At 34.5% G+C, this 17,115-nt stretch overlaps 1 protein-coding gene across 45 annotated transcripts in view; it reads left to right on the top strand.

Moving 5' to 3' along the window:
- ERC2 (ELKS/RAB6-interacting/CAST family member 2) overlaps positions 1-17,115 on the top strand; it is a 983,951-nt gene that overhangs the window by 482,476 nt on the left and 484,360 nt on the right. For 19 of the 45 annotated variants that reach the window (XR_014823359.1, XR_002337959.2, XR_014823361.1 and 16 more), the window contains one exon: positions 12,709-12,902. The exons of 3 other annotated variants lie outside the window; for them this stretch is intronic. Coding sequence is in view for 15 of the 42 variants with exons in the window: in XM_021070729.2 (XP_020926388.1) it covers positions 12,709-12,902 (194 nt within the window). In the remaining 27 variants the exon portion in view is untranslated. Of the gene's footprint in view, positions 1-2,162; positions 2,199-11,788; positions 11,819-12,708; positions 12,903-17,115 lie in introns of all 45 variants that reach the window. 23 more of the 45 variants (XR_002337957.2, XR_002337956.2, XR_014823354.1 and 20 more) reach the window with 2 other exon arrangements.

The following is a 17,115-nucleotide window of genomic DNA, read 5'->3' as shown; positions in this document are numbered from 1 at the left end:
TTCTACTAATAAATAGTTCTGTAAAAACCTCAAATACCCATCACCCTAAAAAGAATTGAGATCTACATGAAATATTTGAAAATATAAGCCAACAGTATGTGAATATACATATAAACACATCATTTACTCATGGAAAAATAAGCAGCTATAAAAGCTAAAGGAGTGTCTGAACCTCCTTTTAAATAAAAGGGTATGTGACTTGTGAATAAAATATAAAGGGTTACTAAATGAAAGCTGAAAATGTAATAGTTTTATTATGTCATAAATAAACCATGAATTCCCAATGAAATTTTGCTCAAGATTTGTGAGCGTCCAGGTATTTTTGCCATAAAATCTACAAACATTGTAGATGTGTTTAGCTAAACAGAAACCTTGCCTGCTAGTGACAGTGGACTCTAAATGGTAATTTAAGTTTGTTTTTGTCTTACAAACAATGCTTGAAATTGGTAAGGCGAGTTTTTAACAGACAAGTTGGTGAAGAACATTTACACACATAGATGCTTTTAATCCTTTCCTATACTATGTCACTTTCAAACGTTTCCAAATACTTTGTGTTGAAAACGAGTACTATAGGCAGAAAAGGATACACATTCCATCCCACCTCTTAACAACACCTCTTAAATTCACTGGTAAGGAAATCTTTACTGATATAGTGAGGCTGATACAATGATCCTAACCAAATAATTCTTAAGTATCTAGCTATGAGTGTGCTTTATAATTTAGTGCATTCATTAATCTTAATTAGACACTTAGGGGTTAAGAAGAACCTGATTAGTGATGAGTGGATCTTTTGTCTTTCAAAAGAATATTGTTTCCCATACGTAGAAGTAAATTCACCTTATATAACTAGAAAACACTTAAGAAGCAACAGCGACTCAAAATATTTTGTTTCGTGTTACTTGGTAATTTCCCAATTAATATCATCTTTGAGAAGGATGTTTTTAAAAAAAATTTTTATATTGAAGTGTAGTTAATTTACAATATTGTGTTAGTTTCAGGCATACACTGCAATTCAGTTATACATATATATATATTTCTTCTCAGAAAATATATATACACATTCTTTTTCAGAATCTCTTTCCTGATAAGTTGTTACAAAATATTGAGTATAGTTTCCTGTGCTATACAGAAGGTCCCTGTTGGTTATCTGTTTTATATATAGTAGTGTGCATATGTTAATTCTGAGGAGGGTATTTCTTTTTTTTTAAACCATGGTAAAATTTTCATTTACTTCATCAAAGCTGAAGAAGTAAAAAAATTCACGCTCTTCAAAGACATGTCTTAGTTTAAAGCAAATTAAAAGTTCCTGTAATATTTCACTCTATAACTTGACATTGAGCCCCAAATTAATGATGCAAATATTTAAGAAATATAACTTGAGAATGCTATTTAAAATAACATTTAGATCCATAAACATTTAAATCTTCTATATAAACTAGAAGAGTATTACAGATTCTGAAGGACTTGGAACATAATAGGATTGATTCTAAAAATTGTACATTTGTTTTTATGAACTAGCAATAGAAACTGGTAATAGGCAGTGGATAATACTACACTGTATTTTGGTTCCTTTTGATTTTCCTACTGACTGAAGTTTTTTCTTTTCCCATTTACTGTTAATCCTATAATTTCTTGCTTACTGATATTTTGTTATTGCTCACCTGCTGTTTGCTGATCTATATTTTTCTAAAATTAGCCTGAATAGAAAATTCAGACTTGTATTAATATAAAAGAAGAGCTATAAATTCAATGATAAGATTTAATTAATCTTTTATTATTACCATCTTTGAAGTTCAGGTAATAAATTGCAGGCTTGGCCAAAAGCACTTCTTCTGATTCATTGCTTGAGGCCAGCACTTCATGTATCATCAAAAGTGGACAGCTTTCTTTATTTCATGGGTTATTTAACTTGAGAAAGGGAAAGTAACACAAACCTTAAATTTCTTATTCCAGCTATTCTTTTTAGGAGCCAAAGTCAACATTTCTATTTCCCTAGAGCCTCTCACTTGCACTGTGGAATGTTTAGAAACTGAAATTTCTTCTTTTTTAACTACCAGTTGGTCTGTGCAAATGCACTGGATTTGTTGAGCTAATGCTGTTTTTCTGGATCTTTCCTTCTTTCTCTGTCTGTGCTTCAATGCCTCCCCAACTTTGCAATGTAGCAAGCTGAGCAGTTGTTCAATCAGATGTACAACCCAGTAAGTCCTTTCTGAAAGTTCCCGCTGTAACATATCAAAGCATGAGGATCCATCGATCACATGTCACAGTGTGCCATAATGGGGAAGTTTAGAAAATATTTATGAGTCTCTTCCCGTTTCCGTTCTGTCAAAAGAAATGACCTGTGCAGAGGCCACTACCATTTCTTTTGAATGTGAAATTTAAAAATTAAGAACTCAAGGAAATATTGCCAGCTCTGATATTACCTCTGTCTTAACTTTAAGGCTGTAGAAAAACAGAGGTCACCTGAAGATCCAGGCTCATCTTTAACCAGAACCTTCAAACATAGGCTTACCTATGCCAAAAAGGAAAGCATTTGTAAAATAGCAAACAACTCAGTGTATGCTATATTTGAGTGATATAAGTTAAAATAGGTTTAGATTTTAAAATAGGGCTATGCCCTTTAAGGTTGGTAAATGCCTAACATTACTGTGGGTTTTGTAAGAGTTAAAAACATGTTATTTGACTGACAACAAACTAAAATATAGTTTCCTAATAACACGTGGTAATAATTCTGATTATAGCGTAATTGTACGAAAAACAGCTAACTAGTAAAAAAAATATGTGTAAAACAACCCAGATGCTACCACTTAATTTTTTTATCCCAATGACAGGTGTATTAATATGAAGCAGTATATTTATTTATTTCTTTAACGTATTAAAGTAGGGCTTTTTTTTTTTAATATCAACTCAAGTGACTACATGGGAGTAACATTACATAAAAGTGACCAGGATATGTCATTTGGCAGATGTGATCTATGCTGTCATGCATTCTGATTACCTCCTATTTGTAAATTCCCATCATGGGGAAAAGGAATAGCAGGTATAAAGGAAACAATTCACCCAACAATTTTTGGTGTTAAGGATATACCTTTTCCCTCCAGGATACATTCAGCATGATACACAAGAAAGATGCATGAATGCATTTAATCAGTTTCAGTGTCCACCCTCCATTCTTTAAAACAAATTTTATTTTTGCAAAAAGAAGTCATCAAGCATTGTGTTAGAGCATCTTTATTCCTCTTTCCCCAAATATGATTTTTAGCAGAGCAGCAAAAAGAATCCAGATTTTCTTTGAATGGCAGTGTTTTAATAAGCAGGCTCAAGACAGTGGAGATGTGAAGAAAGACAAAATAATATTGGAATATCTTCAAGCTTGAAAATTGACCCTGGGAAAGAAACAAGCATTTTCTTTAGATCATTTTAAAGAGGTATGAAGTAACCCCACTGAAATTGTCTCACACGTCCTAGTTAAGATGGGAAAAAACTTAAGTATAGTGTTTTGAGTGTGTGTAGGAAAAATGCGAAGGACTTTGTTTCTGCAAGAGCTATGATTTACAAGGACTATGATAGGAGTTTACTGTTCCTGTAAGGATAGATAGGGCCAACAAAGTAGTTCTGTTAATTTTTAGACCATTTCCAGAAATATTGACATTGCACTTAGTGGATTTTGCCTTCATTTCCTCCCAGTGATGAATCTCTAGGATGCAAAAGCAAACTTTTCAGTCATTTAGGTGACTAATGCAAAAGTCACTAACTGATTTTTCTCCCTTAGTTAATTAAGCTAACCCATTGTTTTGGCATCCTGGGAATATAGTTGATTATTAATATAGCCAGCTGATATAGATCATTAACTTAACCCCTGTCTGAAAATATTCTCAGAGGTTAGTCTTTTTTTATATCAATAGGGATGCAGCATGATGAATTTTCAGTATCCTTTGTAGTATTTTTTAAAATGACTATATTTTTCCAGTTGTAAAAATAAGATATGGTCGAAGTTCCCACCATGGTGCAGTGGGTTAAGAATTTGACTGTAGTAGCTCAGTCACTGCAGAGGTGTGGAGTTGATCCCTGGCCCAGCACAGAGGGCTGAAGGATCTGGCTTTGCCACAGTTGCAGTGTGGGTCACAGCTGTAGCTCAGATTCAATCCCTGGCCCAGCTGTCCTGAGAATTTCCATACACTGCAGTCCTGGCCATAAAATTGAAAAAAAAAAAAAAAAAAAAAAGGTGTGGTCACAGTGGAAAATCTGCCAAGGTGTAAATTGATATAGGAGAAAATAAAGGCAGTAAGACATCTCACTTCACTGATATAATCACTAGGAACATCTCTTTTGTTCCCTACTCATATGTGTTTTGTTATTCTCTCCTCTCCTGTCTTTTCTCCCTTTTTCCTTCTTTCTTTCATTTCTCCTCCTTTCCTTCCTTCTTCCTTCCTACTTCCCTTCCTTCATTTTTTCCTTCCTTTTCTCCTTCCCTCTATTCTTTTCTCTTTTTAAAATTATCTAATACTCTATTTATTTTCACCAAATTGTGTAAAAGTGTTTGTTTTTATCCTATTTTTATGACGTTTCATAAGAATTTTCTCATATAATTAACTATTCTTCCAGAATACCATTTTAATGGTTGTATGATATTCCACTCTATGTGCTCATTCCCCAAATGTTAATCACTTCTTCCTTCTATTTTTTTCCATGTAAATAATACTCTGCAAAGCATCTTTCCATATTAGTTTCCCCCATTTCTCTTTTTAAAAAAAAAAAAAGGTGTAAAATAGAATAAAATCCTGGGCCAATGGGTTTTTAAAAGCTCCCAATAGTTTCTGTTTTATTGCATTTTAGAGAAGTTCAACCAAGGCATGGTTCTTTCAGCACCAAATAAAGGTATCCTTTCTGTCACACCTAGACCAACATTGAGAACTGTCATTTTACATAACTTTGACAATACATAGGTGAAATATTTTTTCTCATTTTAACTTTCAGTAATTACTAGTGTGATTGAGGTTTTTGATGTATTTATTACCTGTATTTTTCTTCTGTAAATTATTTCTTTAAGTCATTTAAGGACTTGTTTTTCAGTTTTTTTGGTCATTTGTTTGTATTGCGTTATTCTGTGCTTTATATGGTCACTTTGTCAGATTTGTAACAAAGTTCTATTTAATTTTTTTATATAGAAAACTACATTTAAGTTCTTGACCTGTGTTTCCCTTTACGATTTCCTCATTGTCTTTAGCTTAGAAGTCAGCCTCTGATTTCAAGAATAGATACCTCTACTAACTTTTTTTAATGTTCCTTTTCGTATCAATTTAATCACTTTATAGATTATTTTGATTTATTTTGACTGGTGAGTTCTAACTTTTATTTTTCTAAATGATCAACTAGTTATCCTGGAATGACCTATCAAATAATTCTTTATCCATGGATATTGTTACTATTTTATTTTATACTAAATTGAATTTAGATGAGTATCTTAGTTTCTGAGCTTCCATTTAGTTTTATCAATGTCCATTGCTTATTGGGTCAGAATTTTATTTCTTATGGCTTTATAATATTTTCAAACATCTAGTGAAATAAATTTTACCATACTTATTTCTGCTTTTTATTAATTCTTGTTTTAATGTTCTTAGCCTTTAACTTTCTGTCATCCCAAGTGAACTTCAGGATCATCTTATGAATTAAAATGCACGATTGTTGATTTTAACTTGAATTATGGTCAATCTATAAAGATTGATAGCTTTCCAATATTTTTTCTTCTAATTCATGAACTTGATACAACTTTTCCTTATTTCATTTATCTTTTACAGTAAAGATTTGAAATTTTCTTATTATAGGCCTATGTTATTTCTTTTTAAGGATGGTCCTAAGCATTTCTGTATATATAATGTTTAAGTTACTGTGGTTAATGCTGTATTTCTCCTTTTATTTTCTTACTAGTTGTTGGTACCTAGGAAATTCATTTTATTCTTGTATATTTGTTTTGAATATGGCCAGCCTACAAAAGTTGGTGAATTATAACTTGATTGTTTTTATTAAATAAGACAATTTTATAGTCAGTCCTATGTCCATTAGTCTAAATCAGAATAAATAAGAATTTAAGCTGTGAAATCCTCCTGGGAGTTTTTTTTCCCCATGGTAGAAACAAACCTTCTACTTTAAAAAATCTTTTACCTTAGTCACTCCATTTTATTGTGATAATCTAACGCCATTTCTTAGGAGTCTGAAATTTTGCTTGGGCGTGTTTATTACTTACAATAATAACCTCTGTGCAGTTTAACTACCAGTCTCTACTCCTGAAGTAATTTTGTATTTTTAAGATAAACACTGTGAAGGTTATCTTCATTTGAGTCCCCCCCAAAAAAAATCTTAGTTCTTAATTCCAGTGAAATAACTTTTTTTCATCAGTTTCCACTACCTTCTTTGCTTTAGCCTTCATGGTTGTGCCCAGAGATGGTATTCAAATGTCTCATAACTTCTTAATAAATCTTTAGACTTTCAGGGCCCTAAATCTAGTGCTTTATTTAATGCCCTCATTGTTGCAGGGCAAATGATTGATTTGAAGATATTGGGGGCAACCTTGCTACTGGTCAAACATACTTGACACCCCTGTGATGGTTCCACACATATGCATTCCCCCTGCCTGGTCGCTGTCCTTTGAAATCCCATCTCTTCTGCAAGTGCATCTTTTGTGGAGCTCAGATTTGTCATAAGAAAAAAACTGAACATTTGTCCAATCTCATTGTTGTTCATGAGGTCTTTCTTGTTTACATGTCATTGTAAGATTGTACAATCCCATGGACATGATGGGCTGAATTGTAAGTGCTTCCACAGTCCTTGCCTAGGTACAGTGGTTTCTTTTTATGATTTTTTTAGCCTGTTTCAGAAAATTATTTTATTCACTCACAGACTAGGTCCCTGACACAGTGAAACATTATGGCAATTTAAGAGAGAATTTAGGGCATACACATAGCTCATCCAAACACACGTGCGCGCGTGCACGCACACACACACGCACACACACACACTTCACACTTAATCCAGACTTTCAGTGTCTAAGGAACTCAGGTTATATTCGAAATAACACTTAATATTTGAAGTCATATATTTTGTATCAGACCATCCAGATAATTACTTAGTTTTTTAAATTACTAATTTTAGGAAGACTCCATAATTGAAAGGTATTACATTAATAATTACATGTTTGTTTGAAGGGCCTTAAAAAGTGTTAAGCATACAGTTGATTCTTTTTATTTTGCGTATGTGGAACTTAAGAAATATTATTTTGAACATTTTTTTATATTTATTATAAATATCACATTTGTTTCATCTATGACAAAAATTTCTTTTTGGAATAGTTGTATATTATAATATGCAAATTGTGAATATTCTAGATGCAGTTAGCTGGAATTGTGAAAGTATAATTTCTTTTAGTATGAATTAATATAAGACTTAAGGTACCTCATTATTAGTTTCCAGATGTGTTATTTAGACTCAGCTCTTATATTTGGTATTAATTGCATTTAAAATAAATTTTAAATTTTATAATATGTTAGGTTTCTATAATCAACCTAAAAACTTTATTTTAAAAAGTAATATTTGTTAATAACTGAGAATTATATAAAGAGTGGAACATCTCATAGAAGATTGAAATCAAACATAATGTTTGGAATAGTTTATATACCCTATTTTGCTGTTAAGATGGTAAAAGAGGAGTTCCTGTAGTGGCACAGTGGTTAACGAATCTGACTAGGAACCATGAGGTTGTGGGTTCGATCCCTGGCTTGTTCAGTGGGTTGAGGATCTGATGTTGCCATGAGCTGTGGTGTAGGTTGCAGACGTGGCTTGGATCCCGCATTCCTGTAGCTGTGGCGTAGGCCAGGGTCTATAGCTCCGATTAGACCCCTAGTCTGGGAACCTCCATATGCCGTGGAAAGCGGCCCTAGAAGGGGGAAAGAAAAAAAAGACGAGACAGTAAAAGACTTTTAAAATGCTGTTAACAGACACTGAACCCCCAGAGTGCTGCAAAGGAGTATCATGTTTTTACACTGCATAAATCAGCAAATTATTACTAAAACCATAAGTCTTCCGATTCATTAGTTAGTGTTCTGCGTGCACTTTATGGGTATGACTAATCATTTGTTTATTTTGAGAGAAATAATTTTTTATTAAAATTGTTAGGGCCCATTTCAAAGAGAGAATACTATTTAACATTACAATTGAATATCCCCTGCCTAGTTTTACAGCAGGTTTTGGACCAAAGTAAATACTTTCCTTTCTAGGTACTTGGGATGATGAGCTAACATTTTATTGAAAATAAGCAGTGGCTAACCTTCACAAGAGGAGTGTAAATAAACTTGTAATTTGTCGTGTTCGTACTAACAACTGCTGGTATGATTTTAGCCACATTTTGCTGTTAACTTTGATTTAGATAGAGTGTTAATCTGAAGTTTTGCCTTATTTCCTGAAATAGTTCTAAATTCTTTTTTTAAAATAATCACTAGATATTGTTATGTACTCCTTGTCCTAAGTCATGACCAGATTTCTCTTTTGTGCTTGATTCAAGCTTTCGAAACCAGTTCATATCAAAATGCTTAGCTTGCCCACATCTGTGAGGCTTCAAACTTTGTTTTGATTATTCCCATTTGTGGGGAAATTTCCTAGCATATGGAAATGCAAGAAACATAATTGGAGGACCCTCAAAATTTATCTATTATTTAATACATACATTTTTGAAATATTCTTTTCTCAGTTTTCTTTGTTTCTATAAGATGCTTGAGAATTACCCTAAAAGTTAGCAGAAATATTTTGAAGCAGAACCAGATTCCTGGATTTACTTTTAAGCTGACCTAATCAGAAGAATTAAATCTCTAAGAAAAAAAGGCTCATCAATATTCTTTTGGTTTTAATGACTAGTGTAAGTCTTTGAAAGTGATAATGTGCTTAGATATAATAATTTATAATAAATAAGTTCTGAAACCATTAAAAGAAAATCCACACCAGTCTGCAATTTTCAAGAGCTAGAGTCCCAACTAGTGGATGAAGTTGATGTGCCTTGTTTGAATGGAATGGGCAATTAATTGCTCCCTGACCTTTAAGAGGAGGTAATTTCAGACCAGTAGATTCATGAGGGAAAGTTCTTATTGTGCATTTTCAGTATAAACCTTGAATGGGTCAGAATGACAGGGTAGGAATTTGTTCAGATAATGATTCATTCAAATGTATATATTATGTTATTGCAGTGCCTAATGTAGCTTCGGCCCAAATCTGTTGTCTACTTTGATTCCCATCAGGAGCTGCCAGTCCAGGTTAAAGAACCCATGTTGTAATTTGAAAAGGCAAGAGTATTGCCTAAATGTGAATAAAGTGTTTTCTTCACTCCATTTTTAGAGTAGGCGCTGGCCTTATAACTTTGAAGGAAATATTGGCTTTGGCTCGATATCCTCCTGTATTTCTTTAGTCTTTCCCCTGTGTCTATAGATCACAGTATAACACACTCTTGATGTACACTTTCAGCCCATCCTCTGAAAAGCTGTGATTCATGCTGAATAGAGCTGGTTAAATTCAGTGGAGGTTTTTGCCTCCACTACTTGGGCTGGAGTGGGGAGCCACCAGCCTTCAGTCATGTGAAACTCTTTTCTCTTGGATCTTTACATGGACTCTACTGATGACCCAGAAGCAGCTGTTACACTTCCATCTCTATATAACTCTTTCTTACAGCTTTCTGTTGACTTAAGTTTTAAATGGTATCTATTTACACTTTTATTTAATCACCTTTCAAGAATTCTGGCACCAGTAGTGAAGGTGCTTTGACATAAATTCTTTTCCCCAGAAATCAGTAGCTATTGTTATGGAGATAAATAGATATATTTAACTCAGAGGTATTCTTGAACTTATCTCTCCCATTTAAAAGGAAGAATCAATAGCATCCACAAATTATCTAATGGATACCAGGTCAGTTGTAAACTTGGCTATGGTCCTTACTAAAATAACACGATCTAACTATAGCATCACATGAAGTCAACAGTAATCTCAATTCAGCATTGTTTTTTCCTAGGCTTTCTCTAAATATCACATGAGTCGCTTAACCAAACTCACTTGCTAGGTTTAGAAGACTACCAACTCATCTAATTTCACTCCATGCTGAAAACTTGCCTTGGTTTATCTTCTTCTCTTCAAAGAGCTAAAGTAAGAATGCGTTCACCTACCTATCACCAGCAGACTGCTTTCTCTGTAAACCTAGCATGGAGGCTTCCCTAAGGCCTATGTAGTATTTTGTCAGTTGGAAATTAAATAAGCTTACTAACTTAGATGTATAACAAGTTCCACTGATGTGATTCATTTTATAAAATAATAATCACAGTAAAAACACAAATGAAGAGTATCTTCTCTATGTTGTCATTTTGTTGTTTTTGCTGTTCTTAGGTTTATTCATTTGCCCATAGTCAGAAGACATGGGGTAGACTTAGAATCTAGGTTTTACAACTAGTAATCCTGTACCCATTTATTAAAAATCATGATATTAATAACCTTAAGAATAAAAACAACCAAAATAAACCACAGATTCTTAACTCAATAGAATAAGCTATCAAAACATTTTATTCATTTATTTTGAGTGTTTCTAGCTGGTCATTACTCAGTTCATTAATTATTTTTTAAAGACCTTAATGTCACTGGTTGGGTAGTTTGAGAAAATTGCCATTACAAGGTTTTTAGCTACCAGAAAGTAATGGTAATACAGTATAACAGTAGAGGAGAATGAACATGAAATTTTTGTTTTCTTTCTTAGAAATCTAAAAACTGTGTGTGTTAGGTGTTCCCTTTATCACTTTTTAAAATTTTTCTTGAAGTATCGTTGATTTACAAAGTTGTAATATTTTCTGCTGTATAGCAAAGTGACTCAGTTACACATACATACACTTCCATTCCCCTTCACCTTTTCTGTTATAAAAGTAAAGAGTTGATTATTTTTATCAGAGATAGAAGTAGTTATATGAAGTATTATCTTTCAAAATAGAAGATACACATTCTTAATGGAAGATTAACACATTTTAATATTCCTTACTTCAATTTAAAATAGAATTATTACATAAATAAACTCCTAAAGGCATATTAGTTCAGGATTCTCTTTCAGATTACTTTAATTATACTTAAAAACTCACTAATTCTATTCTGTTACCATGAAACTCAGTGTACAATACTAAATAAATAAAAATAAATGTTTTCTGAGAAACATTGATGAAAGGGTGCCTGATACTGTCTTGAACTGATATATTTTCTCCAACTTCTTTTACGTAGTTGAATTTATTTCTTGAATAAGGAAATCTTAGATTAAAGAATGTGAAAGCAAATTATTCTGTATTTATCCTCATGCTTAAATAATATGTTACATGCAAAAATATCCTAAAAATGATTATTTTGTCATAAATAAGAAATTTATTTTTATTTATACTAATTTTTGAATTTTTTCTAAATCATTGCAAAGACTGTTCACCTTCTAACAGTAGTACTAGTATTAATTTTCTAACCATGCATGATTCATTTGATCCCACAGTAGTTGTAGCTTGCTTGCCTTGTTTTTTCCCCCCCAATTTTTTTTTTTAAAGTGTGTAAAAACACAGTGGACATCCTCTATACATAGCAAGACAGCAGGACAACTTAAGTCCTAATAAGATGTTAACATTTTATTATTTCACACATGGATTTTAGAGATACATGCATATATGACCTCTCTGACTTTTCTATGTTGAATGTGCACTGTTGTTAAACTACTTGTTTTTTCCCTGCCTGCTCTTTGAAGAAGTCAATTAGGAATAATGGGAAACAAGGGGTAGGCAAAACATTGCAGTGCAGTGTTATTTCCATCTGTCTGGGAATATTTCAGCCAAAAGTTTATTTTGGGAAAAAAAAAAAAGCCATAACACACAGTCACACACAAAAACACAAATACTTTGGCTGCAAATTATTCTGCAGTGTTGTTGCTGTGTTGTTGCCTGTGTCTGTTCTCGTGTGTAAAGCTACACACCCCACCCCACCCCTGACCTCATGCATGTGTTTGCAGATTCTTGTCTGTGTGCTTGTTCATGAACTAGCTCATCCTCCTCCTGGTTCAGGTTAATGTAATCAAAATAGTAAGAATTTATGGGTATGACTGTTAGCTAGAAAACCCTTCTAAATTTTCAAGGCTTGCTTTCATTCTACATCTTCTGCTGAAATTTCTCAGTGGAATGAAGTGTTTGTTAAGTCAGCTAGTCTCTTATATATTACCTGGCTTTATATACATCCTTGATGGTTCTTGGAGGAATAAATTAATATTGTTTTATCTCAGTTTCTCTGTATTGGAAAAAGAAGCTGTTGGGATGAATCACTTCCTTAACTGTGAGGAGTTGAATTGTCTTAGTTCTGGTTGCCAGAATTCTAGGAATAAAGATATCACTGTCTCTACCTTCACCTATCCCCCCTTTCTTGTGGAGAGAAAAACATAAAGTAGCATCATTTAATGAAACAAAACATCAACAGTAAAAGACACTCCACTTAAAAATAAAGATTGTTTTAAGGTAGCTGAAATGTATGATTTTTCCATTTGGCCTTTTAACTGACAGTATACCCATAATTCTTGATAGTTATTTTTTTCTCCAAAGTTAATTTCCGGGCCATTGCTTACTGCACTATCTATTGTTTTAAATTGTAACTACATTCTTTAAAAATATAATGTTGAAGGCTCATAATATTGAAGATGACTCCAGGATGAACCCAGAGTTTGCAGACCGAATAAAACAGCTTGATAAAGAGGCATCTTATTACCGTGATGAATGTGGCAAGGCCCAAGCAGAAGTTGACCGGTTGCTGGAGATCCTCAAGGAGGTGGAGAATGAAAAGAATGACAAGGACAAGAAGATTGCAGAACTTGAGAGGTAAATTTTATAGTCCTGTTGTGAATTGTCAATTGCAAGTGAACATTGATTGCTTAGTTGCCTATCTCAGGTCAAGGTAGATTTGGAATGTGTATTCATATTTCAAGGTGGAAACAAGTTGTGTATGAGGAATATGGCCTGCTAGGGATGATGTTGTGTTTCTGTGGACTACTCCGAAGTCAATTGGCTTATGTTTTGAGCGCTTATATACTTCTTCAGTGTTTGAGAAAATAATGGTCATCTTTCTTGAGTGATATGCGTGATGTAGATTTATGCCAGCAAAGTGTGTAAGATGTTGAGCCTTTGACTACCTGAAACTTCAGTTTTTTTCCCATTAAAAACAAATATTTGTGGTTTAGCTTTGTTTCAAGTAAAGAATATGAAATAATATAGTTGGGAATTCATTCAAAACAGGAGAAAGGGAAAGGATTTCATATCCTTTGGATGTCTTTTAGCACACCACAGCAAATTCATCTTGGGATTTATCTTTTAAGAGGACCTTATGGCATTTGGTAAATAAATATATTTCAGTAGGGTCTAAGGTGGGTGGAGCTGATATCAAATTCTCTGTAAAAACAAGGACGGTTATAGCAGGGTTCCAGAGTAATAAGATTTTCAGATAAATCATATCCATATTGTATTATGTAGTGTATGGACTCTAAAAGTAAGCTTTCTATCTAAATGCTTTTTCCTATATTTCATAAAAAGAAGGAATTCTGAATAATCTTACGTAACTCCATTTCTTCTGAGGATTTCTCATTGGTTCAGCAATAAGGCAGAATTTGTCTTTCCCAGATTCAGTCCATATGGAAGAGATCAGCCGATTTTGAATAAATCAGTGAATGTTTGCCAGTTCTGATCAAGACACTTGTGAGGCCCTAAAGGACTTCAAGACATATGGTCTCCATGGTCTTATAGAAAGATCAGGAGCTTTAGGAATAGAAATACCTGGATTCAGATTTTACCTCTGCTTTATTCTAGCTATGTGACTTTGAGTCTTCTTTAGAAGTAGATCTCTAGCAACCTATTAAATTGTATCACATTTTGCAGGTACATTGTACTGGTATAAGGTAGGGTAGTTATATCACTATGAACAGTTGAATGCTAAAACAAATAAATTCTCAACATTATGTGTCTCTGGATTAAATGAATAGGTTAATTCTCGATAAAATTTCAATATTTTCAAGTGGAGTACTTAATATATACAAATTCCAAAGCAATTTATATTTTGTTTAAAAATCTTAGAACTGGAGTTGCTGTCATGGCTCACTGGAAATGAATCTGACTAGCATCCCTGAAGACGCAGGTCTGATCCCTGGCCTTGCATAGTGGGCTAAGGATCTGGCGTTGCTGTGAGCTGTGGTATAGGTCGCAGATGCAGCTTGGATCTGGTATTGCTGTGGCTGTGGCATAGGCCAGTGGCTACAGCTCCAATTAGACCCCTAGCCTGGGAACTTCCATATGCCAAGGGTGTAGCCCTAAAAAGACCAAAAAAAAAAAAAAAAAAAATCTTAGAATTAGTTTGATGGTAATCCGATTTTTATTCAGTGTGACTCATTTTATAAATTAAATGAAGATTTTTTTTTTCTGAGATAAGTAAACAAATTAAAGTCCTCAAGGCCTTAATTTTAATTTAATGTGTGAAAATATTCTGCCAGCCTATTGGTTTTTAAAAGTACTATTAATTTTAAATGTGTATTTTAGAACTATATCTTAGGGCCAAAATTGTTCTTAAATAACAAGGATCACAGGAAAGTTATGATCATGTCTTCCTTATTGCTGAGAAAATTGAGACCTTGAAAAGTTGAGCTTGGTTGGAAAGATACCAAACTGTAATGTAGATTTCTGAACTCCTAATCTACTGCTCTGAGAAGTGAGCCATAGAGAAGATGCCCTCAATAATATTACTAATAGCAATTATAATCATAATAATAGGTTATGTATATTTTATGCTCACAGCGTATCAGGTACTCTGCCATGCACTTGACCTGCATGAGTGTATACGATTTAATCCTACCCACAACACAAAAAATCTTTATAGATGAGAAAACTGTGACATTCAGGAGTTCCTGTTGTGGAAACAAACCTAACTAGTAGCTATGAGGACGTGGGTCAGATCCCTGACCCTGATCAGTGGGTTAAGGATCCGGCGTTGCCAAGAACTGTGGTATAGGTCACAGACGTAGCTCTAATCTAGCATTGCTGTGGCTGTGGTATAAGCAGGCAGCTGTAACTCTGATTTGACCCCTAACCTGGGGATTTGAATGTGCTGCACATGCAGCCTTTAAGAAAAATAAAATAAAATAAAAAATAAGAAAGTTCCCGTCATGGCTCAGCAAAAATGAATCTGACTAGGAACCCTGAGGTTGTGGGTTTGCTCCCTGGCCTTGCTCAGTGGGTTGAGGATCCCGCGTTGCTGTGAGCTGTGGTGTGGGTCGCAGACTTGGCTTGGATCTGGTGTTGCTGTGGCTCTGGCGTAGGCCTGCAGCTGCAGCTCTGATTCAACCCCTAGCCTGGGAACCTCCATGTGCTGCGGGTGCAGCCCTAAAAAGTGGAAAAAAAACAACAACAAAAACCCCACAACAACTGACAAGCAGATTAACTTCCTTAAGGTTATGGAATTTATAAGAATCACAGTTGGGATTTGAACTCAGTGCTGATAGATGAGTAGCTGAGAACAATCCCATCCAAAAATGGGCCAGAAGGAAGAAGTTAGTCTAGTAGCACTCAATAGTCATGTAGCCGGTGGAGAGGCTTTGCTGCTGGGCCACGGGAAATCTGCCTCATCTTTATTAGCTTTCATGAGGGAAAGTGATGTGCCCCACATTTAGAGCCCATTTTTTTTTCTGCACTGAACCAACTCTGCAAAACTATAATTGAAAATGAGAATAAATTACTATAAATATTTGCATAAAATAGCGTAATTGTCTAGTTGGACAAGCAGGTCTTAGCTGGACGCTATTGCTATTAAATCATCAAGATTATTCACATTTTTATTTCCTCAATATGGAATGCATTAAAAACAACAGTGATTTTATAGGCATTTATCTTTATGTACTTTCTGCACATTTTTTTTCTTTTATCTCTGCCTTTGCCTCTCCTTAAAACTGATGCCTCCCAGGCACTGTAATTCATAAAATGTGTGGTGGGACTTGACGCTGTCCCAGTTCTCTGCCTGCCTGTGTCTTGCATTCAGCAGCAAAACATAGTCTGGGAAATGTCTGAGTCCCAGCTCTAGGCCAGACCCAGGAGGTGGGGGTGGAGATCAAGGAAGGAAGTTTCTTGGGAAAAGGAGAGCTCAGCCTTGGCCTGCCTTTCTGAACCATTATCTGCTGGGCTACATGTATATTTTGACCAAAGCATCTTCCTCGAGTTGTCAGGCAGCCCTTTTTAAATTGGGCAGTATCTCCATTTGCTGGCTTAAACTACAAAATTTATTTCTCATAAGGTTGGGAACTAAAGAGTTCTTAGCAGTGTGACGTATATCTCCATTTTGGAGTTATAAAAGAGTGTCTGCAATTTAGTTTGTGATTTATAAAACCAAGAAATTGAACTTGAAATAAATTTGTGGTCTTTGGTCTGTAAGATGACCTACCACAGTGAATAGACTTTTTTTTAAAAAAAGCAGCTAATGTTCCTAAATATTCTCCCAGAACTTCAGTCATGTGCACCAAAATTTTCAGGGTTAGGAGTAAAAGACACTGACACCGGCCTACTTCTTTCTCACAGGATAATTCATATTTGCTTTCTATTCCGTTGATCTTCCCATTTTTTATTTTCTCCACAGTATATGCATTCTAAGTAGCACATGCATGGCACTTACATGAATGCATTTACCTTTTATATTCCATGTGAATGATGTTTTTCATAAGCCATTAAAGATTTTCCTTTTCAAAGTGCATATTGCTCCAGTGTGGTCTCCATATGCAGTTCTGCCTATAAGCTCTTGCACTTGATGCTGATAGCTCAGCAGGGAGCTTCTGCCTTGTAGCACAGGCTGCTCTGGGGAAGTTTGACACAAGGTGGGGCGGGGGGGGGGGCTTGAAGAAACCCCTGAGAATTGGTCCGAATCAGGCTGAAGTCCTTATTATCAGCACTAATGCTAGGTATCACATATGCTGCACAATCAGGTAGCTAATTAAACACTAGAGGCAATGAGATATGTAATCTTTCTGTGTCAGTGCCCATCAAGGTCTCTTAGGTTATTTTAGAA

Source organism: Sus scrofa, chromosome 13, assembly GCF_054392235.1.
Source record: "Sus scrofa isolate SSC_HxYL_T2T_F1_AM1 chromosome 13, Sscrofa_HxYL_maternal_Yorkshire_Landrace_v2.0, whole genome shotgun sequence".
NCBI classification, from domain to species: Eukaryota; Metazoa; Chordata; class Mammalia; order Artiodactyla; family Suidae; genus Sus; species Sus scrofa.
The sequence above is the reverse complement of the archived record's forward strand: the minus strand, read 5'-3'. Positions and strand labels throughout refer to the sequence as shown.